The 24,596-nt window shown below is 57.6% G+C and overlaps 3 protein-coding genes across 12 annotated transcripts; 1 reads left to right on the forward strand and 2 right to left on the reverse strand.

The window, feature by feature from the left end:
- Positions 1 to 1,817: 1,817 nt before the first annotated feature.
- On the reverse strand, positions 1,818 to 16,457 carry HGS (hepatocyte growth factor-regulated tyrosine kinase substrate). 8 transcript variants are annotated; one of them, XM_064270550.1, is made up of 22 exons: positions 16,350 to 16,457; positions 14,567 to 14,651; positions 13,952 to 14,027; positions 13,739 to 13,831; positions 13,167 to 13,290; positions 11,506 to 11,558; positions 11,007 to 11,075; positions 10,105 to 10,229; positions 9,124 to 9,202; positions 8,952 to 9,050; positions 8,745 to 8,840; positions 7,472 to 7,510; positions 7,254 to 7,397; positions 7,103 to 7,162; positions 6,230 to 6,440; positions 5,822 to 5,994; positions 5,483 to 5,623; positions 5,024 to 5,198; positions 2,945 to 3,078; positions 2,747 to 2,866; positions 2,420 to 2,506; positions 1,818 to 2,037 (listed from the first exon to the last, which is right to left on the reverse strand). In XM_064270550.1, exons 1-22 carry the CDS (start codon positions 16,384 to 16,386, stop codon positions 1,927 to 1,929), a joined length of 2,331 nt encoding a protein of 776 aa, XP_064126620.1. In that variant the 5' UTR covers positions 16,387 to 16,457; the 3' UTR covers positions 1,818 to 1,926. The 8 variants fall into 8 exon arrangements, with proteins under 8 accessions (XP_064126620.1, XP_064126619.1, XP_064126615.1 ...); XM_064270549.1 differs by having other exon boundaries at positions 6,230 to 6,443; XM_064270545.1 differs by lacking the exon at positions 16,350 to 16,457 and adding an exon at positions 15,844 to 16,262 and having other exon boundaries at positions 6,230 to 6,443; positions 8,952 to 9,038.
- Positions 16,389 to 20,341, forward strand: ARL16 (ADP ribosylation factor like GTPase 16). Of its 3 annotated transcripts, none has more exons than XM_010596887.3 (5): positions 16,389 to 16,752; positions 16,840 to 16,898; positions 17,467 to 17,577; positions 18,172 to 18,236; positions 18,375 to 20,341. In XM_010596887.3, exons 1-5 carry the CDS (start codon positions 16,614 to 16,616, stop codon positions 18,544 to 18,546), a joined length of 546 nt encoding a protein of 181 aa, XP_010595189.2. In that variant the 5' UTR covers positions 16,389 to 16,613; the 3' UTR covers positions 18,547 to 20,341. The 3 variants fall into 3 exon arrangements, with proteins under 3 accessions (XP_010595189.2, XP_003417382.3, XP_010595188.2); XM_003417334.4 differs by having other exon boundaries at positions 16,399 to 16,752; positions 18,121 to 18,236; XM_010596886.3 differs by lacking the exon at positions 18,172 to 18,236 and having other exon boundaries at positions 16,399 to 16,752.
- Positions 20,230 to 24,587, reverse strand: OXLD1 (oxidoreductase like domain containing 1). The gene is made up of 3 exons (XM_064271884.1): positions 24,351 to 24,587; positions 23,914 to 24,039; positions 20,230 to 22,962 (listed from the first exon to the last, which is right to left on the reverse strand). Exons 1-3 carry the CDS (start codon positions 24,585 to 24,587, stop codon positions 22,540 to 22,542), a joined length of 786 nt encoding a protein of 261 aa, XP_064127954.1. The 3' UTR covers positions 20,230 to 22,539.
- Positions 24,588 to 24,596: the final 9 nt, after the last annotated feature.

The following is a 24,596-nucleotide window of genomic DNA, read 5'->3' on the forward strand; positions in this document are numbered from 1 at the left end:
TGGTGAAAATGACCAGTGCCCCTGCCTGCCCAGGTCCGTACTGATGTAAGGGGCAGGTCAGAGGTCTCCGTTTGTCGTCAGAGAAGTCCGATGCTAGCGCGGAGGAGAAGGGAGAGAGTAGGGAGGAAGATAAGGCACAAAGCCGGTATCGCTGCCCAGTGCGTGCGGTCCGAGTGGAGCTGTGGGCACTCCCGGGGCCTCTCAGGGAAGTTTTCTCCTTTACCTAAACCTACTTCTGTAAACACGCAGGCCTGCAGTTTGGCTGAAAAACTTTGCGATTGCAGGACTGAAGACGCCTCCTGCTGACAGGTTTTGGTAAAGGCTGCAATGAAAAGCTCAAGTGACGGCTTCCTGGGAGAAGAGCTAGCTGTTCATGGGGAGAAAAGGAGCTTTCGAAGACCTGGCTGCTTCTGCCTCGGCTGTCTGGAGCCTCTGCATGCCAGCCCTTCGGTCCAGCTCTGACGTTCGTATGGGAAGAGCTCTACAGCACCCTGCCCCCACCCCTGCAGCCCTTCCAACTCCCACAGCTGCTGGCAAAGGAGGTGGTGAGGTCTCTGGACCTACACTCTGTACAAGAAACAGTGGTGGCTCCTTTGCCAGCTAGGGCCTCACACAAACGCCCTGTTTTCTGGGAGGAGCCAGGTCTGAACCAGCTAATTCTAGGTGAAAACCAAGGAGAAGGTGGCTCCTCTCTGCCCACCACCTCATCACCCTGGCCCTGCCTTGAACCCGGATTCAAGTGTTCTCCACACCTTATCTGTTACATTCTAGTCTATTCGTTCATAGATGAGCTGACACTGACCTTGCCTGGAAGGCTTGGAGAGGTCTGTGACAGGTTCCAAACTCTGGACGGAGGAACTGACTCTGTGACTTTAAACATCTGGAACACAGCTCCTGCCAACTCTCCCTGGCTTCATATGTTGGGCTGGAGCAGCGGCCTGCGTGTCCAGCAGTGGACTGAGGCAGCACAGGGACCCTGTCCTCAGACCCCTTCTCCTTGCAAGAAGCCGGAGCCCCCAAGGCCCAGTCTTATCATGTGGGGGTCAGTGGGAAAAACCTATGACACATCAGCAAGTTGCGGGGGGGAGTGCACCAAGTCCACACGCCTCCCTGCCGCCCATGGGGTCAGGGCTGGGCAGAGCAAGAAGCCTGACTCCCCGAGGGCCCCAGCACCTCTGAGGCCCACACCCAGGCTCTGGGTGCTCGCCCTCAGAGATCAGGCCACAGCTGCAGCCGGAGCAGGAGGTGGCAAGGGAGAGGCGCAGCGACCTCGGGGTCTGCCTGGGGTCAGCCCCCCAGGACATGCCTGCCAGCTGGCCGAGAGCTGGACCAGCCGGCCCACTGCCTCCCCTCCAAGGAGCAAGTACAGTTGCTTTTTGAATTTTGTTTTATTATCACCGTTCCATCTGGTCTACTCAGGGTGCTGGATGAGATGACAGCTTAGAAGCAGAGAAAGGAGACACCCAGAGCTGTCTCTATCTTGTGCTGGGAGGGGGGGTCTGGGCCACCACCCCTGCAAAGGGCGCCCGGGGACCGCACCAGGGGCTCTACAGTCAGAACATGTCCAGGCCTCCCAGCAGGGCAGGAAGAGCACAGGATACACGAGGCTGAGGCCATTCCAGCCACCTAGAGGGCTCGGCACTCTAGGCAGTGGGCTCCCCTCCACTCCTCTCCCCAAGGCCCAGCCCTGGGCACCTGGCCATGAGACGATGATGAGAATGAAGCCGATGAGAATGGAGCCAGGAGGACAAGGGGCTGCAGGCTGAGGACAGGAGGGGGACAGCAGGAGTGAAGGGTGGAGGAGAGGTACCCAGAGGTGGGGGTGGCGCCTGCCCACACAAGAAAGACGCAACAGTAGAGTGAGGCGGCGAGTCAGACAGGCAGCCTTGGAGGAGCCGTAGTGTTAGGCTGGTGTGCACCGCCGGGTCAGTCAAAGGAGATGAGCTGGGCTTCGCTGCCCTGCACCGGCGGTCCCTGCACAGGCGGCTGCTGGGCCACTGGCGGTGGCTGCTGTGGGGGGCCCCCAGTGGGTGCCATCTGTCAGGGAAACCAGCCACTGGGTTGCCCTCCCCGCCCAGCCTCACCAAGCTGGTACTAGTCCCCTCAATGTCCGGCTGGGCTGCCTCTGCAGGGGGAGGGGGCTCTGCCAACACCTGATGGGTTGGACTCTTCACGGCCTCTGCTTTTCCCAAATGCGTGGTGTTTAGTATCTACAGATGTACCACATGCATGCATACGTATGCGCACATACATGCGTGTGTTTGTATAGACACATCTCTTGGCTCTGTCTGCAGGCAGGCCCAGAAGCAAATCCGTTTTCCCCAGGACCCCGCTAAGGAGGGGCTATGGGTTCAGTGGGCTGGCAGGGTGGTGCTCATGGAACTGGGGGCCTCCTGGGAGCCCAGTGTGAGGCACTCACCTGCTGGTACATGGGCTGCTGCCCTGCAAGATAGGGCTGCTGGGGGGGCAGTGGCACATCCTGGCTGGGGAGGGTGGTCATGAGGCTCTGGGGAAAGGAATGAACGTGACGCTGATAAGAAGCCAGGAACCGATGGATGGAGGCTCTGTGACCAGAGGGCAGAGCAGCCTGGAGCTGGGAGCAGACAAGGGGGATGCCAGGCAGAAGGGCCTGCTGCCCAGCTTTCTGCAGGCCCTTGTGACTGCTGTTCAGCTATGTCCACTCCTGGCTGTTGCCCCCCGGCTGTCTGGGCCGCCCCGTGTGCCTGGCTGAGCCCCGCAGGCTCACCTGCATGCTGTAGGGCTGGTACCCCACGGAGACTGACTGGCTCCCCATGTAGCCCATGGTCCCGGTCTGTGGCGGCTGGGGCAAGGTCGGGAGGCTCTGCGGGGCCTGGGAGGCAATGCTCTGTGGGGGGGAGGGGACAGTGAGAAGGGGCACAGCCCAGGTGCAGCCAGAGCAGCAAGCAGCCCCCCGCCTGCTCACCTGGTAGCCGTGTGTGGGGGTGGGCTGGTAAGACGAGTACGCTGGGCTGGCGGTGGCCCCGGCCTGGCCTGGGGGTGCTGCCTGCCCACCCGCGGCCCCTGATGGGTACATATAGGCGCTCACCATGCTGGGGTCTGTGAGGGCAAGACCAATGAGACGGACGACACCGGGGTAGAGGAGAAGGGAAGATGGGGAGAAGGACCCTAGGATGGAGGAAAATGAGGAAACGGAAGCCCCACTCTTGGGAGTCACATCACCACACTAAAGGGACGGAGGAACTAATGCAGACACCGGATGAATGTGGGCTCACAGCCCTGGCTGGAGACAAGGTCACAGACAGCAGGCCCTAGTGAGCAGGTGCCTTCCTCGAGGTGGCCTGGGCTCGTATGTCTGTGTGCTCACATCTCTGGGCTTACGGGCCTGCAAGTGAGCACATCGTGAAGACGAGGGGCCGGCCTCCCCATCGAGGGGGGAGCGCACAGAGGTGGAGACAGAGCCCTGAGCTGGAAGGTTGTATGTGTGCTTGTGCACATGTGTGCTTCCCAGCTCCGTGTACTGAAAGGGCCTGGAGCAGGGACCACCGGACCAGGCCTTGTACCCCCACACCAGCCTGCACTTCGCCGGGCTCCTTGGAGAAATGGCCGATTCCAGGGGCTGAGAAAGCACCGGATGAACAGAAAGGAAGTGTTCAAAAATGACGGGGACATGTTAAGAGGACACAGGAGCAGTGTGAGGGGCCCCACAGCCACACTGGGGCCATCTGGGCATCCACATTGACAGCTGCAGTAAAGCATTATAAGCTGCAGGGTAAAGTAAGAACCATGAGCCCCCATTGATATCAATGACAAAAAAGGAAGAAATGCTTTCTTCTAATAAATGGAATCAGCACGTGATAGTTTGAGGAGGGGCAGGGTATCCCCCCAAGGTGTGTGTTAATTATAAAGGAGGAAATAGTCATTTCACAGCAAAGAGGCCCAGAAGACACCACCAAAACGACACAGCCATTGTTACTGTCACCAGCGAGGGGATAAGCTGACAGGTGCGGGATACAGCATGGCTCTGCCACTCCCGCCCATCACCAGCCAACCTGACAGGCCTATTATAGATTGAACTGTGTCCCCCAGAAATACGTGCTGTAAATCCTTACCTCTGTGCCTGTGGTTATAATCCCACTTGGCAATAAACTCTCTTTGTTATGTTAATAAGGAAGGATTAGTGTAGGGTATGTCTCCAGTCCATTTCTTCTGTGATACAACCAAAAAAACAACAAACCAACCCATGCGGATTCATAATAGGACAAAGTAAAACTCCCTACAGGGTTTCCAAGGAGCGGCTGGTGGATTCAAACTGCTGACCTTTTGATTAGCAGCCGAGCTCTTAACCACTGTACCACCAGGCTTCTTGAGATATAAAAGGGATTAAAACGAACCAGCCAGCAAGTAGAGATGGGGGAGGAGAGCTGCCAAACCACAGGAAGATCACCCAGGAGCAGCAGCTCAAAAAGGGAAGGACCTTTCTCCAGAGCCCACAGGGAAAGTCTTCCAGAGCCAGCGCCCTGAGCTCAGACTTCCAGCCTGCTAAATTGTGAGAAAATCATTTCTGTTTGCTGAAGCCACCCACTTGTGGTGTTTCTGTTACAGCAGTGCTACTCTGAGGGCCACCCACAAAACCACAGCATGCACGCGTGACAGCCATGTCACGAAACAAAAGGATGTTCCAGGTTAAAGAACGCCAGATGAACGCGACCCACGACATGGGTTTTCCATATGGGCAGAGAGCATACTGGCTTCTCATGTTACAGGAGGTGCCAGCGTTCCCTGATTTGGTCACTGTCCTGAGGCTGAGTGACTGGCCTGAGTTAGAAAACTCATACTCAAGTACTTAGAGGCAATCGAAGAGGAAGACAGGATAAAGCAAGTGTGGTACGATGTTAACATTTGCGGACTCTGGGAAACTCTTTGTACCGTTTTGGTAACTTTTCTGTACATCTGAAACGATGTCAGGATAAAAACAGAAGAAAGAGGGGGTATGAGGCTCATCTTGGCTGTGTGCCTCCCCTTCCCACCCCCAGCCCATTACCTGCTCCTGTCACAGGCATGCTGGGGTAGGGGCCGCTGGCCTGAGCAGGCTGGTTCATATACACCGTGTGCATGGGGGAACCTTCCACCGAACCTGCCGGGCTGAAGGTGCCTGGGAAGCTGGTGGGGCCCGAGGGCTGGTATATCACGCCCCCAGCTGTAGGCATGGCCTGTAGCTGGGGACAGAGAAGATGTGGGGTCAGCACTGGCCTCAGCAGGGTCTCCAAATGGGGAGGGGATAATAGGGCGGGTACGTGCCTGGTGCAAGGCTAGGGTCATGGAGCAGGTGTGTGCCTGGCATAGGGCTGGGGTGGGGGACGGGGGTCAGTGTGGTTGACATAGGGTGGATGGGCTATGCCCCGGGTGTAGAGCTGAAAGAAGCTAGATGTCTTGGAGGACAGGCAGGCATGTCCTGGGGTGTAAGGCGGGAAGGTGGGGCGGGGGCAGGGCAGGCACGTGCCTGGGCATAGGGCAGCGGGAAGGCTGGCATCTGGGCGCGCATCTGCACCGTCTGCTTCTGCTGCTCCAGGCGCAGCTGCCGCTCCTTCTCCTGTTCCTGCAGGCGCTGGATGGCCAGCTGCCGCTGCACCTCCAGGTACTCCTGGGGCAGGACGAAGCGGTCAGGGCGACTGCCTTTCACTGCTGCGTGCCATCCACCCCCGAAGAGCTCTGCAGACACCCCAGGCGCCAGCCCCTCACGGCTGCCCCAGGAGTAGTACCCACGTCGCGGGACACCCATCCTACACCCCCAACCACCGCCTGCCCCGAGGAGCAGTGCCGATGCCCTAGGGGGCCACACCTGCTTTTTCTGCCGCATGATCTCCAGCTTCTGGGCCAGCTGGATCTGGCGCTGGCGCTCAGCCTCCTCAGCTGCCCGGCGCAGCTTCTCTTGGTGCTCCTCACGCAGGGCACTAAGTGCCCCCCGGGCATCGCGGATCTGGGCCAGCTTGTCCTGCAGCCCCTCGTAGTACACTGTGGGGGGTGAAGAGGGCATGTTGGAACCGGAAGCCATAAAAGCCAGTTGTCACAGACATGGCGCGCACCGCCCAGTGCTGCTGCCCTGAGCAGCCCACTCCCCGCTCCACCTGGTCTGGGGAAAGAGCAAGCCCACCCTGTCATTCTCAAGGGACTCTGCTGGGCACTGGGCCCTGAGTGGACACTCAGAGAACCGAGGCTGGCCTGTCCCCATGGCCCCGGCCGCACGCACACCGGCGCTCATCCAGCTGGTTGAGCAGCTCGAGGAGCTGGGGGTGCATGCCATTGATGGCCTGGAAGAGCGAGAGCACGGCTGAGTCATTGGTGATGCTGCGGCCTCGCATGTGGTTGCTCTTCATCCGGTTGACGAATGTGCTGACGGCGTTCTGCAGACCCTTCAAGAACTGCTCGTGGCTCTCCTCCGAATCCCCGTTCTGGTACTGCTGCTGGGGACAGAGCAGGTGCTCAGGGGTTCCCGGGCCAGGCAGAGGCCCAGGGTGCTGGCACTGCCTGAAGGTTAGGTCCTCATCACCACTCTGGGGTGGGCGCCAGGTGCACCCCCATTTCACACATGAGGAGATGGAGACCCAGGGGATTGAAGCGATGTGCCCATGGGCAGAGCAGGAAGGGCTGACCCGGCCGACTTGGCCTCTGTCCCTGCCTGGTCAGCGCCCCAGGCCAGGTGACCATGGGCGGGGGGAAGGGAGTAGTGTGGGGCTGCCTCCCTGAGCAGGTCTGGTCCCTGACTCTGGCCCACAAAGCCTAGACGCCCCAGGAAACACCAGTGAGCAATCTGGGGAGTTCTAGGCTCTTCTGAAATATTTAGGTGCACGTAGGGCAGGAAAAACATGACTCTGGTGTCCCAGACCACACCCGAGCACAGACTTGTCCCATCACGAGTCCTCCGCCTTCAGGCGGCCGCTAGGGATGGACATAGTTGCGCAGGTTCCCCTACTCTGGCACGCCCGTTGTGACAAAGAAGGCCTCTCCTGGGGTCATGTGCTCCAGCACACCCATCACAACAGGGAACCTTTGTGGGATCCTCGCACTCTGCTGCTCCCAGAGACGGTGGTCCCCGGCTGGTGGAGGAGCAGCCATAGCTTACCTCACTGAAGTGGCCACCAGAAGGTGCTATGGGCTGAGAGTCAGGCTCTGGGAGGGACGTCTGCAAGAGACCAAGGGTGAGAGGGCCTGCAAGCTGCCCTGTGCACCTCCCCCCAGGGACAGAGGGCCAGGAGAGCCAGTGCAGCCCTCACCTCCACTGTGACTACTGGGGTCATGTGCCCCTCCCTAGGCAAGGCGGCTGGCTCGGCCAGGGGCACAGGCGCTGAGGGCGTGGGGCTCTTGCGTGCCTCCTCCTGCTTCTTTTCCCAGTAGTTACGGTTGAGATACCGAGCGAGCTGCAGCGGCAAGAGGGAGTCACTTCTCAGGCAGGGAACATGAAAGGAATGCATCCCCCATGGGTGGGCCTTACCTCAGGGTCAATGTCCTCGGCCAGAGGTGCTGACGAGTTCTGGGGGGAAGAAGGACAGTCTTGAGGAGCCAAGGCTCCAGAGGGGTTCTGTGGGCAGCATCAAGCAGAGGCTCAAACCTTCAGGCCCCATAATTGTTGGGGGCAGCTGCTCAGGCAGGACCTGGATGGCTGAGGGCTGCATGGCAGTCCCCAGGGCTACCCCAGCGCCGTCCTCAGGCCTATCTCTACACCCCCAAGGGTGGCTCCCCCAGGCCTCGCCCAACAGCTTGGTAGGAGAGACCCTGCCACTCAGGTCCCCATCCCACACCCTGGCCACACCCTCAAGTCATGCCTCCCCGCCACACCCTCATCCCACACCCCAGCCATGCCCCCAGCCACACCCTCGTGCCATGCCCCGGCCACACCCCATCACACTCTCGCAGACAGATATCTGGGTCTCTCTTCTCCCTTCTCTAAGACGAGGTGGTTTTAGGGTTGTAGATGGGTCCGACCGGGGTGGTCTGTGTCCACCCACCCCCCATGAGGGCCCCGCAGTTGCCTGCCTCGCTGGATACAGGGGCAGCACTGAGTGGGTGCCCAGGGTGCCCCACCCTCCTGTGCCCAGGAACCAGGAAGCTCAGGAAGGAGCTGCCTGGGCATCAAACCCGGACAGGCAGGGTGGTGGGCATCACGCTCCGGCCTGCCCTTAACTGCTGTGCCCCACAGGGTTGGGGGGCTGTCTGCACCCTGGCCTCACTACACCCCAAAGCACCACAGAGCCTGTGACCCAACTTCCCAAAGCCCCCATCCCCGGGCCCCCCAACCCCAAAGCAGGCATGGTGATGTATCCTTTAAGATGGGGCCGAGACCAGAGAAATCAGGACAATCCCTGTCAAGTCCTCCAGCCACCAGGGAGGGCTGGACAAAGGCAGAGACCTCTGGACCCAAGTGCCCTGTCCTGCCCTGGGAGGCTCTGGGAGAAGCCGGAGCTTACGTAGCCCCTGCTTTTGCCTAGTGTTCTCCCACCCTGCAGGGCTGCTAACCAGGGAGCCAAGAGTTGAGGGCCTGGGCTTTGCCCCGTGACACATGGCTGTCCTTGTAGAACTGCCCTCAAAGGAGGTGCGTTCTTCCACCCATGTAACCGAAGACTCCCCACCCACCGGCCCACCCAGAGGAGTCTCAGAGACGCATTCTTCCACCCATGTAACCGAGATGGCCCACCCATCCCCAAGGGGTCCCTGGCCCTTGGCCTGAGCCACTGCGTGCGTGGTGGGCCAACCAAGGCAAGCCTCACCACAGGTGAGGAGTACAGGCTGCTGGCGGGGGGTGCGGACGAGGCCACGGGTGTGGGCTCTGCCTTGGGGTACGTGGTATATGTCGACTTCTGTCTCTGCAAAAAAACAGAGTGTGGCAAGGAAGATGGACAGTGTCTCCACACACCCCTGCCCCCACATGCCTGGCCCCACCTCAGCACCCGGACACCGGGGACCCCCATGCTCACCATGCGTTCCTTCTCCTCGGCCTCCGACTGGGACAGGGCCAGGGCCAGCTGCAGCTCCTCCTCCTCCTGCAGTGCTGTCTCGTCCCTCTTGGGGGGCAGCTGTGACAAGGCTGAGTGAGGCTCTGGGAGATGCAGGGGGACTCCGGGAGAAAGGGTGGTTCAGGGGGCATACCTGGGACTGCTGTGACAGGGGGCTGGTCAGGTACTCGGGTGGCAGCTCGGTGGTGGAAGCAGCTTTTCCCTCTCCTTTCCTGGAGGCACACGGGATGCTGCAGACCATGGGTGCTGGGCACCAGAGACCAACACACCAGGTGCCGCTCAGCGTCCCCAGAGAGTGAGGACAGGATCCCGCAGACCACACACACAGCTTCAAAAAGAAGCAGTCAGGACTCTGGCTCTTTGAACCACAGGTCTGTCGTGTCCCACTGTGTGACCCTGGACAGGTCACTGGACAGCCCTGACCACAGCCTCCTCTCCTGAGACAGAGACCCAAGGCCCCTGCGACCACTCCCACCTGCTCTGAGGGGCATGGGCAGACTCAGTCGCCCTGCCGCACAGTTCACAGGGCCAGGCAGGCCCGCACCAGAGCTGACTCGTGCCACCTATGCTCCGTCTCCTCTGAAAACAACATGCGTTCCTTTAGGTTGGACTCGTTAAGTCCCTAACGTGGCAGGGGAGTTTATCTCTACACACATGACTTTCTGGATGGGGTATCCTGGAGCCCTTACACAGGGAGAAGAGAGAAGTGGAAACTCGTGAGTGGAACAAAAAACAAATACTGTCCATCTCATAGATCTCCACAGGCCTGTCCCGGCTGCCAGAGATGCAGCCGCGAGCACCTGGAAGGATCCACTGCTCTCACGTGTTTTCAGGTGCGTGTTCAGCCTAATGTCACTGCGGGCAGTGTCTGGGCACAAACCTAACCTTCCTTGGGTCTTGTTCAAAGCTTCGTTAACACTATACCTACTCTAGAGCTAGGCACTGACCAGGGCCCAAGGAGATGCAGCTGCCTTCACCGGAGGTCCATGCGGTGGAGGGTGGGCCTGGGACAGGAAACCCCCCCAGACCTGCAGGCCCAGGCACTGTGGCCGGGAGACAAGCTCAGGTCTGGGAGAATGTCAACTCCACCCAGAGAGTTTGCAGGGGGGCTCACTTGTTCAGCTGCTCGTAGCAGGGCTCACACACGCGCACCTCCTTCTCGATGCCAAACTTGGGGATGGTAGAGCACTTGGAGGAACACTTGCCACAGAAGATCTGCCCACATGCCCGGCAGTGATGCTGTGGATGGGCACAGCGACACGCCTGGTCAGGAGGCCTGGGCGGACAGCCCGTCCCCACCCGGCCCCGGCATGCCTGCTGGACCACATCAAAGGCCAGCTCCTCCACCTTCAGGCCCCAAGGAATAGGGAACCCCCAGGAGCACCAACGCCAGGCACTGTTTGGGGGAAAAGGGGCCGTCATAAAGAGAAGTCCACTTAGGATGTTTTAATGTTAAAGTGCGTGTGTGTGTATGCGTGCACGTACACCCATCTACCATCTCAAAGCAGAACAGACAACGCACATGGACTGACAACACACGAGCTTCATATTTGCAGGGGTCCTTGCGTGTCTCCTCAGACCCCCCCAGACCCACGCTCAGCAGCCCGAGCCGCTCTCGGGGTAGTGAGGCAGGCTCCAGCAACCAGGGCACAAATGAGTCCAGTGGCTGGAGAAACGCACCGGACTAACACAGCTAACAGAAGACAGTGGCTGCTCAGGAAGGAGCAGATCAGCCACATGACCCAGGAGAGGAAGCACCTCAGCAAGAGCTGGAGCCTCAGGCATGAGCATGTTTCTGAACTCCCCGTGAAACCAGGCCTTGCCTGAGGACCACGCTGGGCACTGACTTTCAGGCCACCAGCCCTGTGACTGAGTGCCAGTGTCTACCCAGTCGTGAGTGCAGCTCGCTGCACACACCACCAGGCCGATAAGGTGAGGCTCACAGCACATGGCAAGCGGCTATGCCACAGAAGTCAACACCTCCATCCCCGTCCTGGGCACGGCCTGCCCACTCACCTTGCGCGTCACCACATTGAACTGCACGCGACACCGGTGGCATTCCTCAGCGTCCACCCAGTCTGGAGCCTGTGGAGCAGGCAGGGCCAACATCACCCACCACTGACCCGCACCCGGGGAGGTTTGGGTAGAGCCCCCACTCTCTTCATATGCTGGGCAGGCGACAGCAAATGCCAGGGACCAGCTCCTCCCTGGGGGCCAGGGACCGTGTGTGCCCAGGAGCGAGGTGGCCCGGTGAAGGGGGAGGGGCCTCTCCACGGGGCACTCTCCTTAGAGGCCGGCTGTCCAGACGCCCCAGTTTGGGAACGATGCGTCCTCACCAGCCCCAGTTCAAAAGGCACCTCAAACCACTTTCCCTCTCAGCCCGCACAGAAAAATGCTACAGGAGCGCTCAGAACGGCAGCTCACCTCTAATTCCCCTGAGTCAGCCTGCACCCAGGACCTCCTCCTGCCACGATCCCCAGCCCTTGGCACCCACCCACCTGCCGCACCCACTCACTCGCTCCGCAGCAAACATGGCGTCGCTCTCCTTAAACTCTGGGAAGGTGTGTCCTGGAGGGAGAAGACAGTGGTTAGCCCAGAGTCCCGTCCTGGCCTGTGGAGTCCGGTCCTAGCTTGCGCAGTCCTGGTGGTCTGCCTGGTCTGCTGCAGGATCTCTGGGAACCACTTCCTAACTCTGGCCACCTGCCTTCCCAAGAGGGCTGACAAGAGGACACTATAATCCCTGGGGGGTGCGGCTACCCTGCAGTGACCCTTGCAGAGTTCAGGACAGCATGGGAGAGTCTCATGGGCGCAGCTGAGTCAGAATGGCCTCTCGCTCAGCCCGCCACGTGCCTGCTCCTGGCCTGGGACAGTGAGGGGCTGCAGGGCTGCCAGCCTCAGACCTGGAGTGGTGCCCTGTCAGTTACCATGGGGTCATGTGGGCGGAAGGCCGGGCCTTGCCAAGGAGCCACCATTCCGTCTTTCCAGGACATCACTCCCTCCGCTTCACAACGCTGCAGCACCTCCCTGCGTCCCATCTGTGCCTGCCCACCACCTAGCCTCTGGCCTCGGTTCTGCAGGCAAACTTATTTCCACAGATCCCAAAAGAAAAGGCTCCTGAGCTTCTCTGGAAGCACAGGCTCCTATGAATACCTGAGAAAACCATGTCTCTAGACCAAGAAAAAGTGAACATAAGCTCACGTGTGCGGAAGTTTGTGTCCGACGCCTTGGGAAAGGCCAGATCATGGACTCAGTGAGACCCACACTCCCTCAGCTCAGCCTTCCTCCCTGGCAGCCCCACAGCCCCTAAGCAGTCCCTGCCTCACAGGAAGCACGCACCCCGCCCACTGGAGATTGCCATGCCCGCTCCTTAGTGCCCAGCACAGGACAGCACAAGATGGCTGACTATGAAACACAGGTGTTCTGAACAAAGCCTGGGAGGCGGCTCCTAGCCCCTTCGTTCCTTCACCACCTATGCCCAGAGCCAACACCACCACCCAACACCCCCTTTCACCCGTACCACAGGCTATGCCCTCCTCTCTTCAATCACCCCACCTCTCCCAGCTCTGTACCGGCCAGGGCTGCACAAGGGGCTTCACAGAGTCCGAGTCACCCTGCCTGCTCCAGCCCTCCCGGGAGTGCCTGCGGAGCTCCATTGAGCTGTGGCCCCGCCTACGCCTCCTCACATGCTGGCCACAGGTCTGTCCCCCTGCTGGCTACGTCCTCTTGGCCTCAGGGTGGGGAACCTGGGACTCCTCTGTGTGGCATACCAGGTCTGGGTCACCCATGGCTGGCTTGTCCCATGCCCTGCCCTGAGCATCCCGTACTCTCCAGACAAGGCACTCAGCACTGCCTAGCCCATTGCTTCACTCCCCTCAGGGCTGGCCACTCTGAAACAACTGTCTCCTCACCTCGTCCTTGTGTGTGACCTGTCACCATGTGTCCACCCCAGAGACAGTGTGGGATCCAGAAAGGCAGGAACCTGTCTAAGTGTCCCTGCCCCTCACTGGTCACTCAGCAGGGCTTGCCCTATGCTTGTGACTGAACTGCACCTACACTTGCCAGCTTCCCTTATTCTGCCCAGGGTGGAAACTACATCGCCTGCACCTGCCTGGGGGATAGCTCCAGCCAGAGTTCCAGCCAAGCAGGTGGGACCCTTCACAGCCTGCCCCAACTCACCTTCCACCTTCATGATCTGGTAGGTGTCCTGCACCACCTTATACTTGGGCTCATTCCGGAAGGCGTGTGCCCAGGCCTGGATCAGGTATAGTATCTTGTTGCGCACATTGACTTCTACCTGCCTCTGTGGAGGAGGAGAAAGGCATGGACAGCTGTGGGATTCCAAGAGCCATGAGGGACACCAGGGTGTCAGGAGCGATGAGCAAAATGGCTGCAGCTCGGAGGAAGCTGTGCTGGCAGGGAGGTCTACAGAGGGCATGGGAGCTGCGTCTGGCCCCCCAAGGGGGCACGGAGGCTTTGTCCTGACCCCTGAAGGAGTATGGGGCAGTGTTCCAACCCACCGGGGGTGGTGGGGCTGCGTCCTGACCCTGAGGGGGGTGCTATGTCCTGCCCTGTGTCTCTCCAGGCCCAGAGTGCAAGCTTGCACTCTATTCGCTGTTCGTGTTCATGTCAGCATCCTCTGCCCTGGTCAGCCCTGTACCTGGCCCGCCAGTGGGTGCCCAGTCAGTGCCTGGGAGAGAGGAGGTGCCACCAAAGTGACCACCTGCCATGAGTCCACCTGCAGGGCCCACCTTTAGCAGTTCCTTCAACTCCTCCATGGTTTGCTTGTTGGCCACCTCATCATGGACTGTCTGACCACAGTTCTTCACCACTGACTCCATGACCTGCAGAGCACAGGAGAGAGATCAGGACTCCTCTTTGACCACACTTCCCGGACCCCAAGCCTGTGGGACTTGTCTCTGAGCCCTCCTGGCTGTCAGGATGGGGCCCATGGGTCCAGTCACCTCGAGGGCATACAGGGCCACATGCGGGTTCTTGTCGTTTACTTTCTTTTTGATGGCGTTCACAGCATATTTTGCCCTGGAAGAAAAAGACTGTTAAGCAGTAGAAACAGGAGGAAAAAACATGAAATGCCTCAACAACTGAGACAACAAAGGCCTATCTGCCTTAAGAGGGCCCCAGGTCAATGCTAAAGCGACCACATATCGTGAGCTGCACAGAGAAAACCACTGAACTGTCCCAAGTGCTCAACACCCTGCAGACAGACCGTGCAATGTCCACATCAGGGCCGAGCGCTGGTCAGCAACCGTCAGACAAGACACCACTGGTGCCTGGGGTCAGACAGGAGCTCCCCCACTTAACTGTGTTTTCTCCGCCAAGTGCAAGCCCCCCACTTAGTGTCCCCTCCTGGCCAAGCGCAGGCCCCCCACTCACTGCCTGTCCCCCCACCTGAATGCAGCTCCCCACTTATCGTGTGTCCCACCTCCTGAATGCAGCCCTGCACTTACCACATGTCCCCCCACCTGAATGGAGCCCCCCACTTACTGTGTGTCCCCCACCTGAATGCAGACCCCCACTTACTGCGTGTCCCCCCACCTGAATGCAGCCCCCCTACTCACTGAGTGTCTCCCTGGCGGATCAGATCACAGATTTGCAGGATAGACTCCCAGTCGGTCTCCAGGAGCAACTGGCTGGTTGCTTTGTCTGGGAAAGAATCGTTCCCATTGAGAGGTCCACCCTGCTCTGGGAGTCCCCATGCCCCAGTTCAACCAACAGAGAGAGGGGACTCCCCCCAGCGTTGCAAACATCTGAATCATATGGAAACCACAACGAACCCTCCTGGAACAGGAGGCATACTGTGGACGTGCTTCCTTCGTGAGCGAGAGAGACCGGAGGGGACCAATGGTGAAGGACTATGCTGTGTACTTTCTACAAGTCAGATGCCCTTCCAAACACTGTACCTGCTACCATCCAGAGAACCGTGCTTTGTGCTTTCTACAGGCCAGGTGCCATTCCAAACATTCTACCTGAGTTACCTCATTCTTTTCTCACACAATTCTATGAACCAGGTGCTTCCTTCATACTTTTTATAGATGAAAAACCTAGAAAGGTGAGGTCACCACTCCACGTCACACAGCTGCCTCAGAACCAGAATTCCTCTTTAACACTGGGCTAAGCTGCTTCTCAATAGGGAGAGCTTGTCAGCCAGCTCTAGATGGGACATTCAGGCAGACCTCAGCTGGGACAATAGCTGGAGTAAAACACAGTACAAACTGTAGCACTCTGTTCCAAGTGCTTTGTAGGACAAAAGCATAAACTAACACTTCTGTTTTCCTTACATCACTGTGGCCTCAAGCAGCCTACCTGGGCAAGAAAGAGAGACACAGAATATCATGAGCCTCGAGCATTCCTCTACTGACTTGGTAAATTCCTGAATCTATTTTCCAGGTGCTGGATAACCCCATGAAGTCAGATGCTCAGCCTGCAGGTTCTGAGAGCGAGGAATGAGCCATGCGTGAGGTATCCCCTGAAACCACTTCCAGAGGGAAAGGGGCGTGGCTCAGGGCTGACAACTAGGGCACAGAAGGCCTGCTGGCATAAACACAGCACACCTTGACTGATGAACAGGGGATGCACATAACCCCCACTGTCTGTTCTAAAACGTATGACCCAGAGCTCCAGGGCTGGGATAGGGCCAGCTTTACACACCCAACAGAGGGAGGGACTCTCTCCCAGACCCTTGGTACACTTCCCTGGAGTTGGTTGCTCGGGTTCCCCAGAAAGCAGCACTCAAAAAGCTTGGCAGGTCCCAGGGAGGACCCCAGCAGTCCCACCCGTTGGGGACCAATGTTTGGATCAGAACCCCAAATCCCATACAATCTTGGCCCTTTCTGACCTTTGGGGATTTTGGCATCGGACTGAGTCACACATTCTCGTGACTCAGGACTTCCGACCCGCTGGGTCAGACGCTGGCTGTAGGAGACAATCATGAGCCTTGATATTTTTTTTTAAACGGGGAGGATTTGCAAACTGCCTGGCTCGAAGGAGTCGGAGTGAAAACCCCAAGCGGCAGTCCCTGTGCGGCTTGTCGCCCGTGTTCTCCGCGGACCCCCACCCACATTCCGACTTGCGTCGAATGCCAGGCCATTCAGAACCCCGAAACGGTACAGAAACTGGCGGCGTGGGAGAAATCGAGCCACGCTCAGGGGCCCGGGGATCCGGATCGCGGCTGCTGGCTCCGGACCCGCCTCACGCTCGCCTTCTAGCAGGACCGCGGCCCCTCCCGGTCCACGGCCAGGCCCGAGGGACAGGTCGGGCCCTCAAGCCGAGGTCCAGCTCACTCAGCCCGGGGCGGAGACGCCGGAAGAGAGCGTCCTGTCGGCGTGGTGGGGGGCGCGTTACCTAGGAGACGCTCGAAGGTGCCGCTGCCGCGCCCCATGACGACCACGGACCCGGACCCACAGCCGCGGCGCTCCTCCTCCGAGTTGACGCGCCCCCCAGCTTCCGCTTCCGCCTAGCCCCCAGCGCGCGCGCGCAGTCTCAGATCCCCCCCTCCTCCAGAGAGGAGAGGCGGTGGCTTTCAGCACTCTGCGCAAATTGGACCTGGCCTGTTGGGAAGGGTGAGCCCCGAGAGCCAATGAGAAGTCCGGAGGCGGGGCCTGTCCAATGAGCGCGAGGCGGGGGCGGGCCCTGCGTTGCCACGGCGCCGAGCTACGGGTGCCGGCAGGGGAGGGCGGTGTCGGCATGTGTCTCCTGTTAGGGGCCGCGGGCGTCGGGAAGACGCTGCTGGTGAAGCGACTGCAGAATATCCTTCCGCACCGGACTGGGGGGCGGGTGTGCGGTGCGCGGGGTCCCTCCGCTCGGCCCCGCTCGGGTCCTTGACCGCACGCACAGCTGAGCGCCCATGACGGGAAGGGCGACCTGGGGGACCCTCCCCCGACGCGGCCCACGGTAGGTGCCACCCGCAGGTCCCTCGCGATGGGAGCCGTCGCGGTTGCCGAGCGCGTCAGGCTGTTGAGGTGGATGCTACGCCCAGCCTCCGGGGAGGCGTGTGGGGTCTCCGCGAGGAGGCCGCCCCCACCGGCACCGCGGGGCGTCCTCCCTCCCACGTCGTCCCTCCCACGGGGCGCTCTTGCCCCCCTACCCTCTCCCTCCCCCCCACCCCCTCCCTCCCGCGGGGCGCTCTTGCCCCCCCACCTCCCCGTCCCGCGGGGCGCTCTTGCCCCCCCACCCTCTCCCTCCCGCGGGCCGCTCTTGCCCCTCACAGTTGTCCCCTGTCCCCAGAGACCCCGCTGGCTGGCCGCTCACAAGACGAGTTCCCCTGAGGACGGTGGTGCTGCGGCCACAGCGTGGAGGGCAGGTCCCTGGCAGCACCTTGAGTCTCCTGTTCCACTCTGCCTCAGCGGAGCCCTTGGAGAGAGGGCGGTTTGGGTTCTGATCCCGGTGCAGAGTGCTGGGCAGGCTCTGCTGAGGATTGACGAGGAGAAGCCTCTTATCGAGCTCGTTGTTTCTCCCGCAGGTGGGCACTAACCTCACCAACATCGTGGTCCAGAAGATCACCATCAGGGAGCTAGGGGGGTGCATGAGCCCCATCTGGCCCAGTTACTACGGAAACTGCCATGCTCTCCTGGTGGGTCATGACTCCTGGGACTTCCTCTGGGCAGTAGGGTTCTTTCTGGCCTTGCCTAGCCCAGGGCCTTGCTTTGCCTGCCACAGGGTTTGGATCCTATGATGGCTGTGGTAGGCGAGGCAGCGAGTCCCATGTGGGACCCAAGCCTGGTCTCCACTGTGCAGGCTCCAGAGCTACACTCGCAGTGGCTGGCCCAGGGCAGTGTTTGGTCTCTGCAGACGGCTGTCCCTGCCTCTCTCTGTCTTGACCCCCTGGGTTTGTATGTTCACATGTGACACGTGTATCTCTCTGCCCTCATCCTGACAAGGTTTGGGCCCCACATTCCAGACCCTTGGAGAACTGGTGGCCACATGAATGGAGGCTTCCGTGGAGGGGAAGGCAGAAAGAAGGGATACCAAGTTACCCCACACGACTCATTTTCCTCTGCTTCTGCCTGTTACGAGAGCCCTCGGTTATGAGTCACCTTGTCTTGTCTTCTGGAGCCAGGGCTGGGCCCCGGGGATCCCCAGTGTGGGCGTTCCTGATCTCTCCTTTCTTCCCCAGTTTGTGCTGGATGCCTCTGACCCCACACAGCTGTCTGTGTCCTGTTCGCAGCTCCTGGGTCTCCTTTCAGCAGAACAACTTGCAGAAGCATCTGTCCTTATACTCTTCAATAAAATGTGAGGGTCTGTGAGCTGAGGGAGGGGGCGCCCCAGGCAGAGCTCCTGAGTGTAGCCAGGGGTTGGCTCTTTAGGGATGGGGTTTGGCTGGGGGCTCTGGGGCAGCTGCCGGTCTGACTGGTGCTGCTTTTATCACAGCGACCTGCCCTGTTACGTGAGTGTGGAGGAGTTGAAGTCATTAATGAGGCTCCCAGATATCATCGCCTGTGCCAAACAGAACATCACCACAGCGGAAATCAGTGCACGCAAAGGCACTGGCTTGGCAGGGGTTCTGCGCTGGCTCCAGGACACCCACAGAGCCAGCTGTTGATGGCCAGGTGGGGCGACTTGACTGGCTCGCTCTGTGGTGGGGCCGAGGGGGATGCTACAAGGGCTCCACGGTTGGTTCTTGTAGGGGCAGAATGACCCTTGTGAGCCTGAGAAGACAGTTCTGTGCTGAGTTGCAGTGATAGGTAAACTGAAGTACTAGACACTTGTCCTCAGATTGCTCTCACTGAAGAGACTATCCCTGAGGCTGGGAGAGGAGGATAGGCCTCGTGGGCAGCTCGTCCTGCTGCCATCCTTGGTAGCACCATCTGGGGGCTCTGCGGTTTGCTCCCCATGCTGGGAGCAAATCTTGTTCAGAACAGTGCCCTAAGTCCTTGCCTCACAAACTCCAAACTCTGTGTCTTTGTGCGGACCATGTGTCCCCACAGAAGACCTGAGGTGGATGGTGTGATGTCCCTGTTGGAAACGAGAGTCATGTGCCCACGCGGTTGTTGGTTCAGTAAATGTTTATTCAGTGCCTGCCAGGTGCCAGCCCTAGGAGCTGTAGGCGTACAGGGTTCTGTGGCTCTAGGGACGGGGCGCGGAGATGTTCGGAAGCAGTCCAGGAAGAAGATGGCAAGTTCTTTAGCAGGTCTTCAGTGAGGGCCGTCCCCCCGTGGGCTCATAACATGAAAAGCTGAGGTGTCCCTGTGTCTTGAGAGATGTTTTTTGCAAATAGATGTTATTTGTTGCCCAACTGCTAGAGTGTTGAACATCATGATTTGCCCTGTGTTCCCACCGTTATTTTATTTTATGGTTAAAAGTTCAAGTTGTACCACCAGTTGTACCACCAGCCGTGTAGGACACAGCAGACCTGGCCCCAGCCCTCCTCACCCTGAGGATCCCTTTTATTCCCTCTAGCTCTTCCATTCTCTCCTAAGACCCACCTCCACAGCCCTCAGCAGCCCACCCCCAGTGCTAGCCCACGGGCACAATGGCTCCAAGCTGGGCAGGAGCTACTGAGCGCAGTTGTGGCCCCGGCACCACCCTTACGTCCCCTCCCCACCGTCCCCACATTGCCATCACCATTTCGTTAATTCAGGTGCAGTGTCTGCATTGTTGTGACCACGGAAATACTGTCCACAGTAACGCTTCCTGGCGTGCTGTGAGGACCTTTCTTTTCTGATACGATTTATCTTTTTTGAATTGCTCTATTCATTCCTTTGCCTAGTTTTTGCAGTCCTCACCTCCAACTCAGCACCAAACAGTCCACCAGAACTCTAAAACCTTCATACTGTTAAGCACATGAGGTGTTTCGTCCATTTTTGTCTTGGACACTTCCCTTCATGGGCCCCTCTGTCCCCTGCTCCAGTCTGGTGGTAGACATTCAGTCTCTGGGCCATGGGCACTGGTCAGGAAAAAAGAGAAAAGACACAAGCTACTAATACCTGAGATAAGCAAGGTGACATCATTACAGAGTCTACGGATACTACAAGGATATAAAGGAATATGATGAGCACCTTTATGTCAATAAGTTCATCCCCTTAAACAAAATGGACACGTTCTTTGAAAAGAAAAATGACCACAGCTCAGTCAAGAAGAAACAACCTGGGTCACTCTATATCTTTTTTAAAATTTGAGTTTGTAGTTAAAAACCTTTCAACAAAGAAAACTCCAGGCCCAGATAACCTCACTGATGGTTCTGCAAGACCATTAAAAAAAAAAAAAAAAACTCATTTCAATTAAAAATTAAACAGAAATGTTAACAAACCTACACAAACCATTTAATTGACCTTGAAAAAGTTTTTTATTATACATGTTTATTATACATAATGTTAAGGAATTTTAAACTGGAAAATTCTCCACCGAAAAGAAGAAACTAAGTAGGAAAGCGGTGTCGTGTGCAGGAATTTGCTGTAGCCTCTGTCAGCAAAGATGGACTCTGGGTGGACTGGTGGACTGCAGCACGTTATTCTTCACCACGTGTCAGTGTGTCATCTATAGGTAGCCAGCATCACCTCCTGGCCCCTAGCCCTAAATAGGTCCCCGTTGTTCTTAGAACAAAAAGCTGAATGTGGCTGAGAGCCTGCAGGATCTAAACCTGCTGCTGTCTTCAGGCTCATCTCCCACCACTCACACCACCCTACAAGGCTAAGTGAGAAATCATGCTAATTCTATACAAACTTACCGGAAACTGAACAAGAGAGAACACTTCTAAACTCACCCTTTGAGGCCAGCATAGGCTGATACTAAAACCAGACAACACCTCACGAAAAAAAATACAAAGATTCTAAAACAAATCAAATTGAATCTAGCAATACATAAGAATAGTACCTCACAACCAAGTGGTATTTGTCCCGGGGTGTAGGATTGAACACATGATCAGTGTAATTCACCAGATTAACAAGCTAAGAGAGAAGAACTTTATGATTACCTAGGTGCAGCAGAAGCATCTGACAAAATCCAACACCCACTCACAGGGGGGGAAAAAAAAAAACTATGAATGGAACTTCCTCAGCTTGGCAAAGACACTAGAGTAACGTGATTCTTTACACAGAAAGTTTCTTTTCTGCTAAGATCAGAAGCAAGGCAAGGATGTGTGCTCTCATCACTCCCATTCAATACTAGTGGAGGTACCAACCAGTACAGGAGAGCAAGAAAAAGACAAAAGGTATCAAGACTGAAAGGGAAGAAGGAAAACTGTGAGGAAGACATGATCAACAATAGAAAATCTGATGGAAGCACACAAAAAGCTATCAGGACTAAAAAGTTTAGCAAGGTTGCAGGATAGAAGAACAATACACAAAAATCAACATATTTCTATATATTAACTGTGAACACTTAGGAATAAAACTGACAAAAGATGGTGCAGGACCTGCACACTTAACATCTCAAAACATTGCTTGAGATAAACTAAGGAAAACCTAAATAAATGTAGAAATACACTATGCTTGTAGGCTGGAAGATTGAGTGTTGTTTAGATGTCAGTTCTCCCCAAATTGTTCTATAGATTCATTGCAATTCCAAACTGTCCCAGCAGGCATTGATAAACTGATGGACAAAGTGATTCTAATATTTATAGAGACGTGCAGAGGGCCTAAAAAATGGCCAAAACAACTTTAAAATAGAAGAAACAAATGTTGGAGGGAAGAGTTACACTACCTGATTTTAAGACTTCCTTAAAACTACAAGTATGAAACCAAAAACCTATTGCCGTCAAGTTGATTCTGACTCATAGTGACCCTACAAGACACAGCAGAACTGCCCATAGGGTTTCCAAGGAGTGGCTGGTGGATTCAAACTGCCAAGCTTTTGGTCAGCAGCTGAACACTTAACCACTGTGCCACCAGGGCTCCACAGGTATCAAGTCAGTGGTATAGGTGTAAAGATGGCTACATCAATGGAACAGGAACCCGGAAGTAGAACCACACGCATACATCATGAATTGACTTAAGAAAATGAAAGGAGTTTCATAGAGAAAGGATAGTCTTTTTCACCAAAGGGTGCAGTCAGCCTCAGAAGCAATGCCTGGGTGGGTTGGAGTGCTGATCGCCAAGCAGTGTTTAGACCCTGCATGCTGAGCTGCTAGGTGGGGTGTCTCCTCAAGGACCTTAACGGGATGGCCTGGAGCTGGGTGGCCCCCTAGGCTGTCCGGGGGTGCACATGCCTGTCAAAGCAGCCCTCTGTGACCAGAGCTGATCTCAGAACAGCCTCTGGGGACCCTGGGGTCACTGTAACTTGACTGTAAAGGAAGTGGGGCCTTATGGTCCCTCCAGGGCTGCTGTGGAGGAAGGCATTCCATAAGCTTATGAGGCCAGCCTGCATTGCTTCCTGTGAGGAGGTGACAGGGGTCTTACCTGCCTGAGGACCCAGAAAGCAGCACAAAGCCGCCTGTTTAAGCCAACAGAGTATGCATTTATTCCCGGGTAAAGTCGGTAATTACTCATACTCCCGTTCAGCCTGAGAAATCCCATAGAAGTGGCTTGAATCTCAGGGCCCTTATTGCCCCCGTGCAGAAGCTGCCTGGCCAGGGTCTCCGCGGGGAGGGTGAGCCGGTTCAGTCGCCGGGGCGCATGCGCAGCTGGATCTCGGTCCTGATGAAGGCCCTGAGGTTTTCATCAGCCACATGCGTCTCCAGGGCGGCCAGCGCCCGCTGCCCGCCATCCTGGTAGTGCTGCAGCAGTGCCTCCGCGTATGCCACCCATACGCAGTTGGGGCAGCCGCTCATGCAGCAGTTCGTGGGGGGCTGGAGCTCAGGCGGCAGGGGGTATAGGGGCTCTGCAGGGCCCCCACTGGGCAGGGAAGACTTGGGCTGCACGATGCCATCCGCACCTGCCTGGGGGCCTGCTTCTTTGTGGTCCTTCCCAAAAGCTCTGTGGCCATCACCGATTCGAACCCCGGCAAGATGCCTGTGAAGGCCCCCGCTGCCACCTCTCAGCAGCCCTTGGCACCAGTCCCCGCTGGAGAGCCGTTGTGTCCCCTAAGGATGCAGACAGACACATGACCTTCAGGAGGCCAGTCAGAGGCCTCGCCTGCCCAGCACCGGGGAATCCACCTCTCCTGACATGGGCAGGTGGCTCCATGTCCTCTCAGCATCTCTCCACTGGCAAATTATTTCTACGGAATCAACTAGACAGCACTGGGTTATGGGTTAGAGCGAGCCCTGGTGGCGCCAGTTGGTGGTTCAAACCCACTAGCTGCTCAACAGGAGAAAGGTGTGACAGTCCACTTCCATAAAGATTAAACAGACAAAAACCAAACCCTTTACCTTCAAGTTGATTGTGACTCATAGGAACCCTATAGGACAAGGTAGGGTTTCCAAAGAGCAGCTGGTGGATTCAAACTGCTGGCCTTTTGGTTAACAGCCAAGCTCTTAATCATTGCCCCACCAGGGCTCTGCTCTAAAGATTACAGCCTTGGGAACCCTATGGGGCAGTTCTACTCCTATAGGGCTGCTGTGAGTTGGAATTGACTCCGTGACAACAGGTTTTTTTGGGTTTAGGTTTAGCTTCCCATCGAAGTCTAGGTTGCTATGAAGATTATATGATATGATTCATGTGAGGGTCGGGTTCAGAACCTGAGACAGGGCTTTGCAGCTGCAGCGGTGGGAGAGTGGAACCCTGTTAGCTCCTGCCCAGACCCCCACCTCCCCCTCTCCAACCAAAACCCATTGCCCATTAGCTGATTCCAATGCACAGCGGACCTACAGGACAGAGTAGAACTGCCCCATAGAGCATACTGCCACATCTTTCTCCTGCGGAGCTTTGCAGTCCAGCGCTTAACTACTGCACCACCAGGGCTCCTCCCCTCCCCAACCAGAGCAGTTAATCCCCAAAAGCCCCGAGGGCAGCCAGCCCTTCCCCTGCTTCCGCTCCCTCCTTCCAGTACCTATTTTCCTCCCGACATATCATAATTTTCACTTTTCATTTACTTGTTGGCCTCTTCCTGCGAGGAGGAATCTCAGGGAATCTCCAACGCCTAGAAGGGCTCGCACACAGCAGGCGTTCAATAGGTGCTTCTTGGATGAACAAACGTGCTCAATAAACCTCGGAAGCTCCTATCCCGGGGCGCTGCCTCTGTCCAGGGTGGCGAGAACACCCTTCTCAGATTTGGGGTGGGTGCCTGGCCAGGGCGGAAAGCGTTGCTCTAGCCCTAGGTGACAGCACCGCGAGGTCTCAGCACACGCACGGTGGGGACCGGTACTGCCCCGCTTCAGGAGCCTCTCGGGGGTCCCTACCCAAGACCCCTGAGCAGTGCGCTCCAAGATCGGGTGGCGCCCTGGAACCCAAGGAGCACACAATGGAGGAGCGGAGGCCCGAGGCCGCGCAGGGGGGAAGCGGAGGCCGGGAAGGTGCTGGGCCGCCAGACCCTGACGCAGCGGACTCCGGCCTCTCGAGCTTCCTGGGCACGGGTGGGCCCCTGCCTCGGACCCTGCTCCGGCCGCGCCTGGAGGTCCCGCCCAATACTTGCCCAGCCGCGGGCTGCAGCGACCACCGCCCGGCCGCCCGTGGCCACGCTCCGCAGCAACAGCTCCGGCAGACCTCGGCCCGCCATTAGCAGGCGGTCGCCCGGGCCAATACCCGTCTGGCAGGGCGCTACGCTCATCCAATGAGC

Source organism: Loxodonta africana, chromosome 18 (genome assembly GCF_030014295.1).
Source record: "Loxodonta africana isolate mLoxAfr1 chromosome 18, mLoxAfr1.hap2, whole genome shotgun sequence".
In the NCBI taxonomy this organism is placed as follows: domain Eukaryota; kingdom Metazoa; phylum Chordata; class Mammalia; order Proboscidea; family Elephantidae; genus Loxodonta; species Loxodonta africana.